At 39.9% G+C, this 17,163-nt stretch overlaps 1 protein-coding gene across 8 annotated transcripts in view; it reads left to right on the top strand.

Annotated features, from left to right (window-relative positions):
* The window catches only part of AGAP1 (ArfGAP with GTPase domain, ankyrin repeat and PH domain 1), a 707,317-nt gene that overhangs the window by 514,325 nt on the left and 175,829 nt on the right, over positions 1-17,163 (top strand). For all 8 annotated transcript variants that reach the window (XM_048870105.2, XM_048870104.2, XM_048870107.2 and 5 more), the window contains one exon: positions 2,538-2,699. In XM_048870105.2, the coding sequence (XP_048726062.1) occupies positions 2,538-2,699 (162 nt within the window). The remainder of the gene's footprint in view (positions 1-2,537; positions 2,700-17,163) is intronic.

Below are 17,163 nucleotides of genomic sequence, written 5' to 3'. Positions count from 1 at the left end.
CAACACTATGCGGTCCCACCAGTCTGTGCTTGTTTCCCGAGCCCAGAATCGGCGTTCCACAGCATGAACCTGCCCCATTAGCACCATGATGCATGCATTGGTAGGGCCCATGCTTTCAGAGAAATCTGTGTCCATGTCCTGATCACTCACGGGACCGCGCTGACGTCGCCTCCTCGCCCGGTATCGCGTTGCCATGTTCTGGTGCTGCATATACTGCTGAATAATGCGTGTGGTGGTTAATGTGCTCCTAATTGCCAAAGTGAGCTGAGCGGGCTCCATGCTTGCCGTGGTATGGCGTCTGCACAGGTAACTCAGGAAAAAAGACGCGAAATGATTGTCTGCCCTTGCTTTCACGGGGGGGGGAGGGAGGGAACGGGGGGCTGACAATATGTACCCAGAACCACCCGCGACAATGTTTTAGCCCCATCAGGCATTGGGATCTCAACCCAGAATTCCAATGGGCAGCGGAGACTGCGGGAACTGTGGGATAGCTACCCACAGTGCAACGCTCCGGAAGTCGACGCTTGCCTCGGTACTGTGGAAGCGCTCCGCCGAGTTAATGCACTTAGAGCATTTTCTGTGGGGACACACACACTCGAATATATAAAACCGATTTCTAAAAAACCGACTTCTATAAATTCGACTTAATTTCGTAGTGTAGACATACCCTTAGTTTTAAGGTGTCACTGGACTCCTTGTTGTTTTTGCGGATACAGACTAAAACAGCTACCCCCTGATTAAAGATTGAGGTGCTCAGATCTTATAGTAATGGAGGTTATAAAAGTACCATAGACAGATTGTGTTTGGACTCAGGGAAGCTATCTCTCAAACTCTAGTGAGCACAAAGTACTTCACAAAGCTCTACTTTCTTTCAAAACACTGCTGTTGGGAAAAGTCGTGATGATGGAACTGGGAGTCAGGAGATCTGGGTTTTATTTCCCACTCTGCCACAGTCTTCCTCCCTAAGCTTTGGTCATTTAATCTGTGGGAAAAGTGGGAAGTAATAGTAGATAATAATTAACTTCCTCACAAGAGTGTTGAACCTTAATTCACCAAAGTTTCTGAACTCATCGATGGTTGTCCAATTGAAAGTGCTATGGAAGCGCAAAATTTTCGTGTGAAAGTATCTTAAAAGTGTGTGTGTGTGTGTGTGTATATATATATATATATACACACATAGAATAGAGTGAGTCTTTAATAGCAAAGGATGGCAAGGTGCTTTACAAACTTTACTAATTGTGCACTGTGTGTAGGTTTAGATGACTTTGCTTCTAATTCAGCTCTTCTGGAAAGCCATTACTAGTTATTTTGTCTTTGGATGAAAATACTAAATGCTTTAAATCTGTCTATAAAAGTATTATTCTTAAAACCATTTAACCTTACTGTAGGATAGCCTTAACAATGGATTCACAATGTCCGCTGTGTTTTGGTAAAGTCTGCCATGAAGAGATTGCAGCTATTAGAACATTCTTACAAAAATCAAACTAACACTTCAAAAATATTTTAAATTTGTTTAAAAAGTAATTTCTAAATCAGTAATGTAGTATACGATTAAAAACTAAACGTCAGAGTGATATGTCTAGTGCATGGCAAACACAAGAACAGAAAAGGTAGACTGAGACCACTGGAAGCCTAAGTTCATGGAGAGGGTTTTATTTATGTTTTGTCAACTAGATCACTGTTCAGCTATTTTTAATGCTGTGAATCCCATTTCCTCCATTAAACTTTTTACTGAACTATTATCTGTCACAGCCCTTATGGATCATGAAAGCACTAAACCCATTGCTAATTAATATACAGTGTTTAAGGTTATTGTTCATATTATCTTTTAACAACCAACCAATTTAGGAATAAAGAGTATGCTGTTGCTTAACAAGAAGTGACTTTTTATAATGAACAATACATTGGTGTTGCCTCCATGTTGGTGATAGTTAAAAGTCTGTGGAAGATGGGTTTTATAGTTGATTTTATGCTACTACTACCAGTTTATTTACTGGCACTGTAGATTTTTCAATTTTGGCTTTATTCAGCGGCGGGGTTACTCAATTAAAATAATTGAATTAGGATAAGAGGGTTTGAAGTGTCTCCATTTGATGTAGTTATTACACGTTTTGTATGTTAAAGTTATGTTTAGAGGGTCATGTTACATTTTTAGGACTTGCTTTTTTAAGGGTACAATGGATGGTTTGCTTAATGCTTATTAGTTTTTAAGGATTAGCTTTTTTCCACGTGGCTTTTTTTGCACTAAGCCAACACTTCCCAAAGCCTGCTAGGTGGTACGAAGGACTAGCTAGGGCAGTGCAGAGGATATATAAACTAAGATGTTTAGGCTTTTAACAACATAAATCAGGGATGCACTGGGGGCTTGCAAGTATTTCCATTTTCTAGAAAAGGGTCCGGGGGAACTCAGCTTCCAAAAGTTTAGAGAACACTGCACATTAATGAAATTAGTGCTGTCTCTGCTCTGCGGTACTATTCTCCTTAATGTAAATCAGCATTATCTTGTACAGTAACATGATTTGTTTGTTTGTTTCTAGGAAATGTGACTACCAGTACATCTGTGTCTCAGATGGCAAGTGGGATCAGTCTAGTCTCCTTCAACAGTCGCCCCGATGGTATGCATCAGCGCTCCTACTCAGTTTCCAGTGCTGACCAATGGAGTGAGGCGACAGTCATTGCAAACTCTGGCATCAGCAGTGGTAAGAGACAAGTTGGGGTTTTTTTTGTAGAGCTCTTCTTTGAGGACTCATGTCACTCATCTGGGTACATTGACCTAAGCAAAGCTGCAGCCATTTAAACAGAACAAAAAGGATGAGAAAGAGGCAGAACATCATAAATTAACAAAACGTCTCTTCCTGTGGCATGGAAAGGCTAGGAGTGCTATGGAAGCAGCAAACGTGACTGCACGAGGAAGGAGATGCCTTGTGTTGTCAACTACCCCATGCCTGAAATTTCACATAGGCCCAAAATTATTAAAAGCATAGCAAAGTAAGGGTTGCTTTCTAAGTGCATAGCTTCCAAGGCATCTTCACTGCATCTGTGTATGGAGGTACACAGTTCTTATCCCCTTATTCCCTTTGTTTATGGTCTTAAGTGTTGAACTATTTATTATTTTATTTTTATTGTTGTAATTGGTTAGCTGTAGGCAGAGCCAGCCTTTGGAATGCGTGAATCCTGCAGCCACTGTCTCCATAACCTCAACTGGAGGAATTTGTAAATGTCAGGACTACTCTATTTACTTTTTTAAAGATGTTTCTAGCCATCTCTGTTGTGAAGAGAGCCTTGAAAATGCTGACCAATCATAAGGGTTGCAAGTTTGTCATAGTGATTTGTCCAACAAAATCACAGGGTATATTCATGATTTTCATATAGCCACTTAAGGATTGTCTGTGGGGCCAACAGATCAGTTGTCATTGATATCTTGATTTCTGAAAAGATCCCAGACCAATTTGATGTTGCGTCAAAGGTGTTGCCTGAGCTGCTACAAGCTCCCTACGAACTTGTCGCAAACTGTTTGCAGTTGAGCTTGTTCCTCCACTAAACACACATTGTGGGCTTTGTCCTCAAGGGGGAATGTCTGAATAGCATGAAAGGTGCTGTGGTCCAGTGGACTACACATAGGATTGAGAGCAAGGGAGTCCTTTATTCCAATCGTAGGTCTAACACATAATTTGTCTGTGACCTTGGTCAAGTCACTTCCTGCCTTATTAGTCCCATCTGTAAAATGGGGCTATACTACTTACGTCACATGGTGAGTTGTGAAGATTCCATTAATGTTAGTAAAGCACTATTCAAGTGCTAAATTTGTAGTATTTCAAAGAGAGACAAGGAGAAGCACTATGGAGAGCCCACGAAAGTAATGGTGGAAGTAATGGAATGGAGAAATAAGAATGTGGAAAGCAAAGGGAACCTTGAACAGAGTAAATGGAGGAAGGGTATGGACACCATGGGATGAAGTGACTATGAAAGAGAATTAGAGAAAAAGAAACTGCTGCTTTTGAGGCTATTCCTTAAAATAGTGACAATTGTAAGGATCTCAGAAGGACACATTTTGTGGCACGTGTGCGCACGAACACAGCTGTGGCTGTTTTGGGTGTATCTGCTGATCTTAGCTTTTGTCTATTATCTGGGCAAGCCCTACAGCACTCATGAGTGTGTTATCTATGCTGGTATGAAAAAGAAGCCTTCCCTTTCTCCTACACCCAGTTACATTTTATACTTCTTATAGTAAGGACATCTAATTCTGTTTTATGACTTGGCAATCGTATGTAATTACTTCTGGATCATAAGAGACAACAGCCAGGGTCAGCTGTACTACATTTACTCAAAGGACACAGGAAGACTGAGAAGTAAATAATGATAGAAAAATCGTATTTGCATCATTTCCTGCTTTGCTTTTACATTTTGAAAATACTGGGAGAACTTCTTTTAACTAAGTCAGTGCTTAGTGGACAGTCTTAGACAAACAAATGTCAACATAAACATTAACTATTGTGATTGATTAAACTACTTCAAAAACTCAAACATGATTCATCTCCATCAGCGTATCCTCTTTCACTTAGATTGTAGAATTTATCCTTTATGCTGGCAGTTGACACATGAAAAACCCTTTTTAATTTCAGCTTTTTTGCCCCAATAAAAGGTTTTGAATTTTAGTATCATAAAAAGATAATGCTGTGAAAGCAGCAGGGATAGGGAGAAGCTAAGCATCTTTTGGAATTCAAATGCCAGTGTACTGGAGAATATGCCTGCTTATTGTCACATGGTTTTATTGTAGACAAAATAACATATTGGGATTCAATTTTTCTCTGAACCTTTTTTCACATTAAATTAATACTTTGTGTGGCTCCGGAGAACTTTTCAAAGTCTTCCTATCCAGACCTTTGGTTTCCTGGGGCTTCTGTCTTTTAAGCAGCTGTGAACATCTCCTAATTAGATAAATTACTTTGTAGTGGGCAGAGCCACAAAACAGGAGGTGCTGGTTAAATTAAAGGGGAAAAAAATAGAAAAATCCATTCTCTGAAATGGAATGCCCCACTGCTTTATGACTATTACTGTTGTAAGGTTTTACATTTAAGTACCTGAGGTTTAAAATTAAATGTCTAATATAATTTGGCTCTGATAACAGGAAGCCTGTGACTGCCCTTAGAGAAAAATCTAGACAGCTTAGTTCAATGTTTCAAATTGCTGTCTGCTTGAGAGTGAGCAAATCATAGATTTGGATCGCTATTTAGCTAAATACCACATGCTGCTCAACATAATTTTAAATGCAGTAACATGTTCGTCTTTAAGTTTCTGAATTTAGAAAGACTGTTCCAGGACTACATGAAAAATTAATTTTTTTACCTTTTTTCTTACTCTTGTAAGTGTTTGACAGAAGTAATTTTAGCTGCAAGAGAATAAAAACGGGGGGCAGTAAATCCCCTGTCTGGGAACCTCTTGTATAGATTCTTTATGGACCTAGAATTGATCTACGTGTCAGATCCTGATGTAGCTTAAACTGTTTATCACCCTAATGGCAGAAGTAAGACCATGAACATCAACTTATAATCCTCTGTGAAAGAAATTGGTGTTTGCAGTCAATGAAGGAGCAGCTTAGGTGTACTGATAGATTTAGAACAATTACCTCTGCAACAACTATTGGCTGATGGGTTTTTTTGAATCTGATTGGAAGCCTGAGATTTTTTTCTTTGATTAATCATTTTCTTGATGGATAATTTTCTTTAGAGGTGTAATCTGTGGCTTCACACTCCTGGGGATAGGAGGGTCATATAGTCTCTGGGGAGCTATTCCTAACTTGCTTAGTTGTTAAATTTTACTTCAAGACAAGATCCTTTGTGTGTGCTTCACACATGCTTTTAGTGGAGTAAATACTGACTCTGTTCATCTAACCATCAGTTCCATTTTTTTTTCTTGGCACAGGAAGGAAGTACACACCCACTTTTGCATTTTCTTCTGCAAATTCAGTTCTAGTTTTCTCTTGCTTAGTATTTAGACTTCAGAGTTCTTGTTATTTGTATTTTATTTTTTATATTGTAAAAATGGAAATAGCTGTATTTCGCTGGGCCTATGAATTTTTGGTCAATCATTGGCTGTTACTCGAATTATGAAGTATCTCAAGCTTGCGTAGGAAATTCAGTCTTCCAGAGGAAGATCAGTTGATATTACTAGCACTTTATAGAATCACTGGTGAATACTGATCACGTCTGTTCTCCATTACATACAAATTATATATCTTAACAGAGCTCAAGAGAGAGAAATTCCGTGATCTTAATAGGACGATCTCTTTTGATAAAAGGTGACCATAGCCAATTTTATGAGATCAGGAAACTAAGTTCTCCAGACCTCATTAACAAAAGGTTGAACATTCTTTTCCATCCCAAGATATGCAGTGCAACTCATTCATTCTCTCTTCCGAGAAGTCCATTCACCCTCTTTTCTGAGAAGTTAGGATTTAAGGTTTGATTTGTTGGAGTGTGTCCCAAAAATAGTATATTAGATACTCTTTCCATTTCAAGAGTAGCAAATGTTTATATATAATAATAGTAGTAATAATACCTAGCTCTTGCATAAGTTCTATTGCCCAAACTAGATTAATTCACATGCAGCCGGGTATTTGTACTCTGCTTTTATGGAGCATCACATACATTTCTAGTATAAATGATTGCCGTATTGTCACATTCCATCTTCTTGAATGCCATCTGCATATATTTTATCTCTGAAAGATGGTTTATTGTATTTACAGTAAAAAGAAAAGGAGTACCTGTGGCACCTTAGAGACTAACCAATTTATTTGAGCATGAGCTTTCGTGAGCTACAGCTCATTTGGTTAGTCTCTAAGGTGGCACAAGTACTCCTTTTCTTTTTGCGAATACAGACTAACACGGCTGTTACTCTGAAACCTGTATTTACAGTGTCATCTCTTCAATAACTTGTAGAAAGCACAACACCTAGTTTCTATTCAGTCTCTAGCAGTTTGGTGTTATCAGGGTTTATCAACCTCAAATTAAGATCCTGCTGTGCCAGGGGATATAAGTGGTATTTTGAGCTTCTACGTTCATGCAAGCATTACCCAGGTTACTTTTCTGATGGCAATCACTTTGTCTCGTACAATTAGTGAGTTATGGGCTCTGAAGACCTATGGTACATTTGAAGAGAGAGGTTTGGCTTTGTGTGCGCACTCAGGAAAATTCTTCTGGCCGTAGTTTCAAAACTCAATTTTGAAGGTGAACTGGAAAGATTTTAGTTTTAAAGAATGATTTATAATCCCAAATCAATACAAATCCCAAAACAAAGTTCGAGTAAGGTAGACTATATTGTATTTTTAATACATTCACAAAGCTTTTCAAAATTAGTTCCTCTGTCACTTATCTGCTAAGTCCTGCATGCAAGATTTGGTACGTTCCCTATAATAGTTAGTATCATCACAAAACCCTCTAAAAATAATGCTGGGATTCCTGTTTCAGGTGGTACTCTCATCAACAGTTGCAGAACACGTATAGAATCCTGAACTCAAGTATCAAGTAGTAAACAGAGGAGGCATGGATTTTCAAATCTTTTCTTTTAAAATGCAAATGTGGGGCTTTTTTACTTTGTTGAAACACACAGGTCAGGTTACTGCTTTCTGGTTTTCAAATTAAATGTTTACATTTTGCTTTCAAACAAGTATTGCAGTGCCACTATTTTCTAATTCTTTCTAGCTTTCAACTTAGGGGAGCTTTGTTCTGCAAATTAGTTGCATCAACAAAGTCTCTTTGAAAAGTGGGGAACGCCATTAGAGAATTAATCCACCATTTTTGTTTTTCTGTAAGAGTGGAACAGAAAGTAAGCCTCTGTCCAAAAGAACCCTTTCTGATAACCTATCAGTGTTCATCTGTCACTGTTGCACCGTAATAGCAACATTGAAATTTGAAAGGGCATGTCACAACTCAATCAATCATGCTGCAGCATCAACAAGACAGGCTTTGGTCAGTCCCACCAGATGAGATCTGCAAGGCTGCAACATGGTATTTTGGCCATACATTTTCCAATCATCATTACAATATTTTTCTGTGGTAACAAAAACAAAACAACAACAAAGATTTAAGGTTTGGGCTATTACCTAGCTGAGTGCCTATATCTTCCCTATTTCTTAATTTGCTTTTTATCTGCTATAAGATACGTTGTTAATCATAATATAAAGAATGATCTAAAGAAAATGCTTAGCTGCTGCTCAAAAGGGATAAGTCTTGATTAAGGCCTTAGTCAAAGAAGTTTACTTATATCTGACACTTCTTAAGAAAGATTTTCTTCCTTCTCTATTCATCTAATAGCAGATGAGTGGTGGCTGGTTATATTACCATGCAGTACTTATCTTTCCATCAGAAAGAAATCTCTCTTGGTTTTCCAGCAATATAAATCCTACAGCCAATTTTCTTTCTCTTTAGAGAAATGAGATGGTTTTACGTAGAGTTCTGTGCATGTTGTGGTATTCTCCCATTTAACAGTTGGTTAGCGCTCTGGAGTTTACTGTAGTGTCAATTATTTTTAACTTATAAAATTCACTGCTTATCACTGCATATACAAATATAAAAATAATTTTAAATTGTTGTTTATCTTAAACAAAAAGGAAAGAAACAGTATGCAAAGAAAAAATCTCTACATACAAACTCCCTTCTCACTACAAAGCAAACCACTCCCTGCAGAAAGTCAGTGTGTCAGAATAGCAGGGAAAACAAATTCCACAATCAAGATCCCTCTACTAAGAACATCATGAAGCCATGGGCTAAATTTTCCAAATTGACTAGTGAGATACCATCAAGGGACTTAATAATTACAGGACAGGTGTTCAGCACATTCTGAAAAACCAGCTCCCTCACTGAATCTGAATACAGACACCTCAAAATTGGGGCACCCAGATTCACTAGTCTCTCTTGGAAAATTGTATCTCTCATGATCCAGCCAACTACAACTTATGTGGCATGCACGGAACACAGGCTAATCTCTTGGGTATCTAAAACTCTAACCATATAGTGACAACAACGTCAGCACCTTCACCCATATGTGAAAATTATTAGGAAGCCCGTTCAGTTTTTGTGGATGTGACATCTTCTCTGCAGCTAATAGTGCCTAACTGGGAAACAGCCACATTCTGTATTACTTCTAGATTCAGAATGCTCTTAAAATTTAGCCCCAAGTAAAAACCATTGCAGTTCTCCAACCTGCAGCTATCCAAAATAAGGATAGAGATGTCAAAATCCAGACTTAAGGGGTATAATTCCAAAGGTGCAGATAAAAAAGATGCTTTTGGTCTCTCACATCACTGGGATTCCCAGAACAAATTGTGAATTACTTAATTAAAAAGCGGCTCCTTCCTGATCTCAAAAGAGGACAGGAACTATCCTTACCATATGTTCGAGATCCTTCCCCCAACCCCTAGTCATCATCACCAACTTGTCCAGATTAGCCTTCAGACAGTTCGCTCTCGTCCAGATTGCATTTCTCACCAGGCGTTATACTATCTATCTAGGTGCTATATAGGGTCCTCATCACTATAGTATCAGAGCACCTTGCTAAAGTACAGACTCTTACTTCTGTGTTCTTATGGGAGTGACATGCAGCAGCTCATATCATTTGCATATTCATGGTCTTGGCTACATATAATGTCATACTTTCCCGAAGCAGCATCACATATGTGTTAAACTGAAGGGGGCCACAGAATAGAGCCCTGCAGAAACCCATAAAAGATGTCAAAAAATAATCTGTAGAACTGTTTGAGAGGGAAGAAACAAGACTGGTTCAGAACTAAAAGTTACTTAGAATCAAAAGCGGCTAACACATACAGAGAAAAGTCATCATGGATACCAGATCATTGTCCACTAGCATGAGATCACCAACCAACAGGGCCAGTGCGATCTGTATCATGCCTAGGCCTAAAAATAGATTGAGATAAATGAAGGAAATCTGAGAGCTCCAAAGTTCACTGCAGTTGCCTGATTATAATTTTCTCATGATCTGTCTGGATAAGGAAAAATTAGTTAATGGCAGCAACACATGGTGGTTCCTTGAGTAAGTCCCTGATGACTTAAATTAAGTGTAGCAAAGTAGCCTATCTCTCTATAGGAATCTCAGCCAACAGGAAATCCAGTGCTTCCCAGTTGCTTTTCACAAGCCCTGAAGACCATTGATCCAATTGGCAGGTTGTATGCTAAGCTCCCTGAGTAATTCTAGAATCTCATTGAGGAGTTTCTGCCAGCTTCACTTAGTGTCAATGCTATATTTGTGCTCTCCACACATGGAAAAGGCCCGGGCTGGGACCATTAAATCCTGGAAATAAATGCATGTCTACACAGATGGTCTCAGTGAAAAGGCTTTGGCTTTTGACGATGAGTTGATGTTCCAGGAAAGAGGATTACTGTGTGTGGGGGGGGGGGGGGGGGGTCCGTCTATCAAATACTGGGAAGAGCATCTTTGGACATCGTCTGGCTAACCTTATAGGGAGGGCTTTAAACTAAGTCTTACGGGGGGTGGTGACAAAAATCCAGCCAATGCACATCTAGGCTTCAGTAATGAAGACAAGAAAAAGGGGCAAATTTCTGGACAAGTACTTGAAACCACCATTGCATTAAAAAGGCAAGAAGGAAAGCAACAGGGCGGTCTGCACAATATCTTCGATGCCTGTATACAAATGCAAGGAGTATGGGGAACAAGCAGGATGAACTGGAAGTCATAAAATATGAAGAAAATTATGACTTAATTGGCATTACAGAGACTTGGTGGCACATCTCCCATGATTGGAGTACCAGCATTGAGAGATATAGCTTGTTCCGGAAGAATAGGTATGAGAAAAAAGGAGGCAGCATTGCACTATACGTCAAGAATGAATATACTTGCTCAGAGGTCCAAGAGGAAGTGAGCGACAGACCTACTGAGATTCTCTGGGCCAGGGTAAAAAGGGGAAAGAATAGTAGTGATATTATGGTGGGGGTCTATTATAGACCACCCAGTCAGGAAGAGGAAGTGGAGGAGTCATTCTACAAGTAGGTAACAAGATTAGCTAACACACATGAGCTAGTATTAATGGGGGATTTTAACTTCCCTGATATCTGTTGGAAGACTATTACAGCAAAACATAATACATCCAGCAAGTTCTTAGCATGTGTAGGGGACAGCTTTCTGATTCAGAAAATTAAGAAAACAACTAGGGGGACATCCATTCTACATCTGGTTTTGACGAACCAGGATGAATTAATTGCGAACGTGAAGGTTGACAGAAACTTGGAAGTGATCGTGATCTGATGGAATTCATGATCCCATGGAAAGGAGAACATGACAACAGCAAAACAAGGACACTGGAAATCAGAAAGGCAGATTTCAGCCAACTCAGAGAGACCGTAGGCAAGGTCCCATGGAAGCGCTAATTAGGAAGAAAATGTGTCGATAGGGGCTGGCAGTTCCTAAAAGATGTAATACTAGAGGCTCAACATCAAGCTATTCAATGCAGAGGAAAGAGAAGACGACCCATGGGAGGCCAGTTTTGCTGCGCAAGGGTTTTTTTAGCAATCTAAAAACCAAAAGGGATACATCTAGGGAATTGAAGGTGGGGTATGTCACCAAAGTAGTACATATGGGAATAGTGCAAGTGTGCAGGGATAAAATCAGGAAAGCTAACGCAAAGAATGAGTTGGAGCTGGCAAGAAATGTTGGCGGCAACAAGAAAGCATTCTTCAAATATGTCAGACAAAAAAAGAAAAATCAGGCATGGTATGGGTCCTCCGCTCAATGGAGAAGGTGGACTGGTAACGGAAGATGATAGGAAGGGTCAGTACCTACTTTGCTTCTGTCTTCTCACAAAAAATAAAATGTGACCAGATGACTAGTTACCATAGACAATAAAGGGGAAGGGATTCAGATCGGGATAAGTAGAGAACACGTCAGAGATCTTCTGACCAATTTGAATTCATTCAAATCAGCGGGGCCTGATGCTATTCATCCCAGAGAATTGAAGGAATCAGCTGAAGTGGAGCCACTGGCAATAATATTTGGCAAGCTCATGGATGACAGGAACGGTCCCGGAAGACTGGAGAAGGGCTAATGTAGTCCCCCACTTTAAAAACAGGGAAAAGGAGGATCTGGGAAATTACAGACCGGTAGGCCTGACTTCGATAACTGGGAAGCTACTAGAACAATGTTATAAAACATTCAATTTGCAAATATCTGGACGGGGTAATCACTATCAGCAAGCATGGATTTACTAAAAACAAATCATGCCAAACCAGCTTGCTTTTCTTTGACAGGGTAACTGGTTTGGTAGATAGGGGGAACGTGGTGAACATAATATACCTGGACTTCAGCCAGTCTTTTGACACAGTCCCACACAGCATTCTGATAAATAAACTGGAGAAATGTGGGCTCAACAGCAGATACATAATTGGTTAAACAAGTGTGAACAAAGAGTGTGGAATAAATGGAATTATGTCAGATTAGAGGGAGGTCTCAAGTGGGGTTTCACAGGGATCTTTTCTGGGTCTGGTGTTGGTTAACATCTTTATTAATGACCTTGATGTAGGAATGGAGAGTATATTGATCAAATTTTCAGATGAGACAAAGCTGTGGGGGGGGTTACAAGTACTTTGAAGGATAGAGCTAAATTTCAGAGGGATCTTGATAAATTGGAGAACTGGCTTATAGACAACAAAATGAAATTCAACAATGACAAATGTAAGGTGCTACGCTTAGGGAAGAAAAACCAAATACACAAGTACAGAATGGGGGATAACTGGCTTGACGGCAGCATGGCTGAGAAGGATCTAGGAGTTGTGGTGGATCACAACCTCCACATGAGTTAGCAATGCGATGCTGCTGCAAAGAAAAGCAAATGCAATTTTAGGTTGCATTAACACAAGCATAGCATGCAAGTCACAGGACGTGATAGTACTGCTCTACTCAGCGCTGGTTAGGCCTTAGCTGGAGTACTCTGTCCAGTTTTGATCACCACTGCATAGAAACGATGTAGAGAAACTGGAAAGGATCCAGGGGTGAGTGACAAAGATGACCAAAGGGATGGAACACAAGCCATACGAGCAAAGACTGAAGGAACTGGGTATGTTTAATTCGGAAAAAGAGGAGATTTAGGGGGGATATGATTGCGGTCTTCAAATACTTGAAAGACTGCCATAATAAAGGTGGACAAAAGTTGTTCTCTCTTGCCACAGAGAACAGGACAAGAGGCAATGGGTTCAAACTACAAAATAGGAAGTTTTTTTGAGATTTAATCTAAATCTGCTAACTGTAAGAACAGTAGGACAATGGAACAGACTGCCTAGGGAGGTTATAGAAGTTCCTTCACTGGAAGTTTTCAAAAGGAGGCTGGAGCCGTGTGTCTTGGGTGGTTTGACACAGGGTTAGACTAGATGACCCTTGCAGTCCCTTCTAACCCTATGATTCTATGGATCTGCTGCCCAAATAGTGAGTAAACCTGTTCTGATCTGATTCATTTTGTAGATGAAAAATTCTTCCAGTAAAATTTGTTTGAGCAGAAGCAGCCAATATTTCCTAAGTTGGTAACCATTAAGAACATTTTGCTGAATGTTGCTCTATATTAACAGGGGATCACAAAAAACAAAAGTGTTTTCCATCAACATCCCATCATAGGACATCAAGGACTTTATCTATGTTATTTGTAAAGTACCTGTTATCATGTTATCTAGGCTGAGTCTACTGCAATTCATTTAACTTGAAAGATGACTTCCACTATTGGCACTCTGCCCCTCTGTTTCATCTAGGGCAGGTCATGTGTTAACCTCATGATTTCTTTCAAAAGAGAGATGTATAGAAAGCAGGTTCTTAGGAGCCACACCAATTGTGGAGGGGAAAAGATCATCCTAATACACTATCAGTAAGGCTACGATTTTGTCATGGATGTCATGTCAGGGGTCGGTCCTGGGGCCGGTTTTGTTCAATATCTTCATAAATGATCTGGAGGATGGTGTGGATTGCACTCTCAGCAAATTTGCGGATGATACTAAACTGGGAGGAGTGGTAGATACGCTGGAGGGCAGGGATAGGATACAGAGGGACCTAGACAAATTGGAGGATTGGGCCAAAAGAAATCTGATGAGGTTCAATAAGGATAAGTGCAGGGTCCTGCACTTAGGACGGAAGAACCTAATGCACAGCTACAGACTAGGGACCGAATGGCTAGGCAGCAGTTCTGCGGAAAAGGTCCTAGGGGTGACAGTGGACGAGTAGCTGGATATGAGTCAGCAGTGTGCCCTTGTTGCCAAGAAGGCCAATGGCATTTTGGGATGTATAAGTAGGGGCATAGCGAGCAGATCGAGGGACGTGATCGTCCCCCTCTATTCGACATTGGTGAGGCCTCATCTGGAGTACTGTGTCCAGTTTTGGGCCCCACACTACAAGAAGGATGTGGATAAATTAGAGAGAGTCCAGCGAAGGGCAACAAAAATGATTAGGGATCTGGAACACATGAGTTATGAGGAGAGGCTGAGGGAACTGGGATTGTTTAGTCTGCAGAAGAGAAGAATGAGGGGGGATTTGATAGCTGCTTTCAACTACCTGAGAGGTAGTTCCAGAGAGGATGGTTCTAGACTATTCTCAGTGGTGGAAGAGGACAGGACAAGGAGTAATGGTCTCAAGTTGCAGTGGGGGAGGTTTAGGTTGGCTATTAGGAAAAACTTTTTCACTAGGAAGGTGGTGAAACACTGGAATGCGTTGCCTAGGGAGGTGGTGGAATCTCCTTCCTTAGAAGTTTTTAAGGTCAGGCTTGATAAAGCCCTGGCTGGGATGATTTAATTGGGTATGGGTCCTGCTTTTGAACAGGAGGTTGGACTAGATGACCTCCTGAGGTCCCTTCCAACCCTGATATTCTATGATTCTATGATGTTTTTAGTAAAAGTTATGGACAGGTCACGTGCAAGAAACAAAAATTCACAGAAGCTGTGACCTGTCCCTGATTTTTACTAAAAACATCCCTGACAAAATAGGGAGGGAGAAGGGTCAAGCACCCTACCCCGCTGCATGCAGTGGCTGGGAGCTGTGGTCCCCTGCCCCTACCCCGTGGCTGGGAGCTTGGGGGGCAATCCTCCACCACCCTGAAGAGCTGGGGGGGTGGGGGTGTTCCCTACAGCAAATGGGAACTGCGGGGGAGGCCTGCACAGGCGGCATCTAAGCTACACGGGGCTGGGGGAGCACTGGGGAGCTACAGGGGTGGTCCTCCGCCACCCATGGCAGCCGGGCTGCTGCAGTTCCCCAGTGTCACAGAATGTGTGACTTCCAAGCCCTCCGTGACATAATCGTAGCCTTAACTATCAGTCCTTCAGTAGTGAGTCACCAGCTGCCAAGTTTAGACTAATCTTAATGTTGAAAAGTTTGAATAGGTGTTTTGGCATTTGGCTTTAAAAATAACGTTTTGGATTTTTGAGTGTGTTCTCCTCTGTGGCATTTTGGAGTAGCACAGCTGCGCAGCACCGCAGATAGGTATTTTCTGTAACTTTACTTAGTGTGGCTGTTTAACTATGGAATTGCACAACACAGCTTTGTACAGTTTCACAGTGCTACCGAAATGTACCTTCCTTTTTTGTCTTCTAAAATACCCTAGAATATTAAATTTAAAAAAAAAGAAAATATTTTTTAAGACTGTACGTTTGAAAACAAAAAAGGTAGGAAACGTGAATGTGTTCCAGTAATTTCACCATGGCCACCTTAAGTATATATAAGCATTTTGTTTACTGTGAAGGTTGCTGAACGTTTAACTCAGAGTTATTTACAATGTGACCAACTCAACTTTGCTACTAGAGACTTAAAGCTTTTCATTTCTTGACATTTTGGTATCCAGATTTACAGCCTTAATGTTATTTAATGTGAATTTTTCCCTTTAGTTTAGCTTAAGATTTAAACAGAAATGATGGAATTGCGTGTGGCATTTGCCATCTGGCTGGAAAAGTTTCCTGTTTATTTTTCCTCTGGATTATTAATTAATACTGGTTTAATTTGACTTGATTATCTAGATAGGTTCAATACATCAGTCTCTTTTCTACATATAGTTAAATTTGTTTTCCCGCCTTCCTCAGAAAAATTACTCCTTTTATTATGCAGAATATGAACTATTGCTTCCCAAGATTTAGTCAGAATTGTGAATGTTCTCTGTATCAGGCCTTCGAGATTATATCCCAGAGAGATCGTAGGATTCTGACCTTTCAGGTAAAAGGTTAGTGCTGCAGTGTTCTGTGCATGCAATTTAAACACCACCAAAACTTGGTACTTATAAAGTAAGGAAAGTGGAAATCTGGCACTGGTATCCCTAGAAAGAGGGAGCACTTTTAACTTCAAGTTCTGTAAAAGCAACTGTCTGCTTGTGTGACTTCAACTACAAGATTGTTCTTTGTAGCTCAGACACTTGACAGATACAGTACTTAGAAGATTATAAAATACCTTCAGTTTTCAATTTCTGTATTAATATTTGTCAAAAGTTAAAGGTCAGTATTGAAGGTGATAATCCTACATACCATATACATTAATGTATTCATCAAAAAGGGAATATTTTAATCTCATTTGTGTAAAAAAGATGGTTTAATTTTTTAATGGTTTTAATCTTCGAAAGATATGGCCATAGTTTGTAATACGGTTTTATTATGATGCCATTGTCAGGTTAGCCACCACCTAGTCTGAGATATAGTTTCAGCTATGATGGGGGGTTTTTCCACCTCCTTAGGAATAAACATTAACTATGTCCTTAAATTCCCTACAATGAAAATGCAGTAGCAGGTACTTCATTGTGGTGTTTAAATTCATCAACAGTAGAAAAGACAAATCTTTTGGCAATAGCTGTTAAATGTTAGCTGACTGTATTTTTATCTGAGGATATATTTATGCATTCTGAAGGGATTTCTCTTTATAAATCATAATCAGAAGGAAATAAGTATGTGAAACTCCTTCCTAGAATACTGAAGTTGTAGAGCATTTTTTGAATAGGAAGATAGTCGTAGTAGTTATGGATTGTGTATGCCAAAGGCCAAAATTTCACATCCCCCCTGCTGAGCAAATCATTATCATAAGAAGAAAATGTGGGGCTTTTAAACTCCGCTGGTGGTTTCAGCAGAGTTTATAAACTCCATACATTTCACAATTTTGGTTCAATGACCTTGCCTTCATCTTTGCCAGTGG

Source organism: Caretta caretta, chromosome 11, assembly GCF_965140235.1.
Source record: "Caretta caretta isolate rCarCar2 chromosome 11, rCarCar1.hap1, whole genome shotgun sequence".
Lineage (NCBI taxonomy): Eukaryota > Metazoa > Chordata > Testudines > Cheloniidae > Caretta > Caretta caretta.
This window is presented reverse-complemented; position numbering and strand designations above follow the sequence as displayed.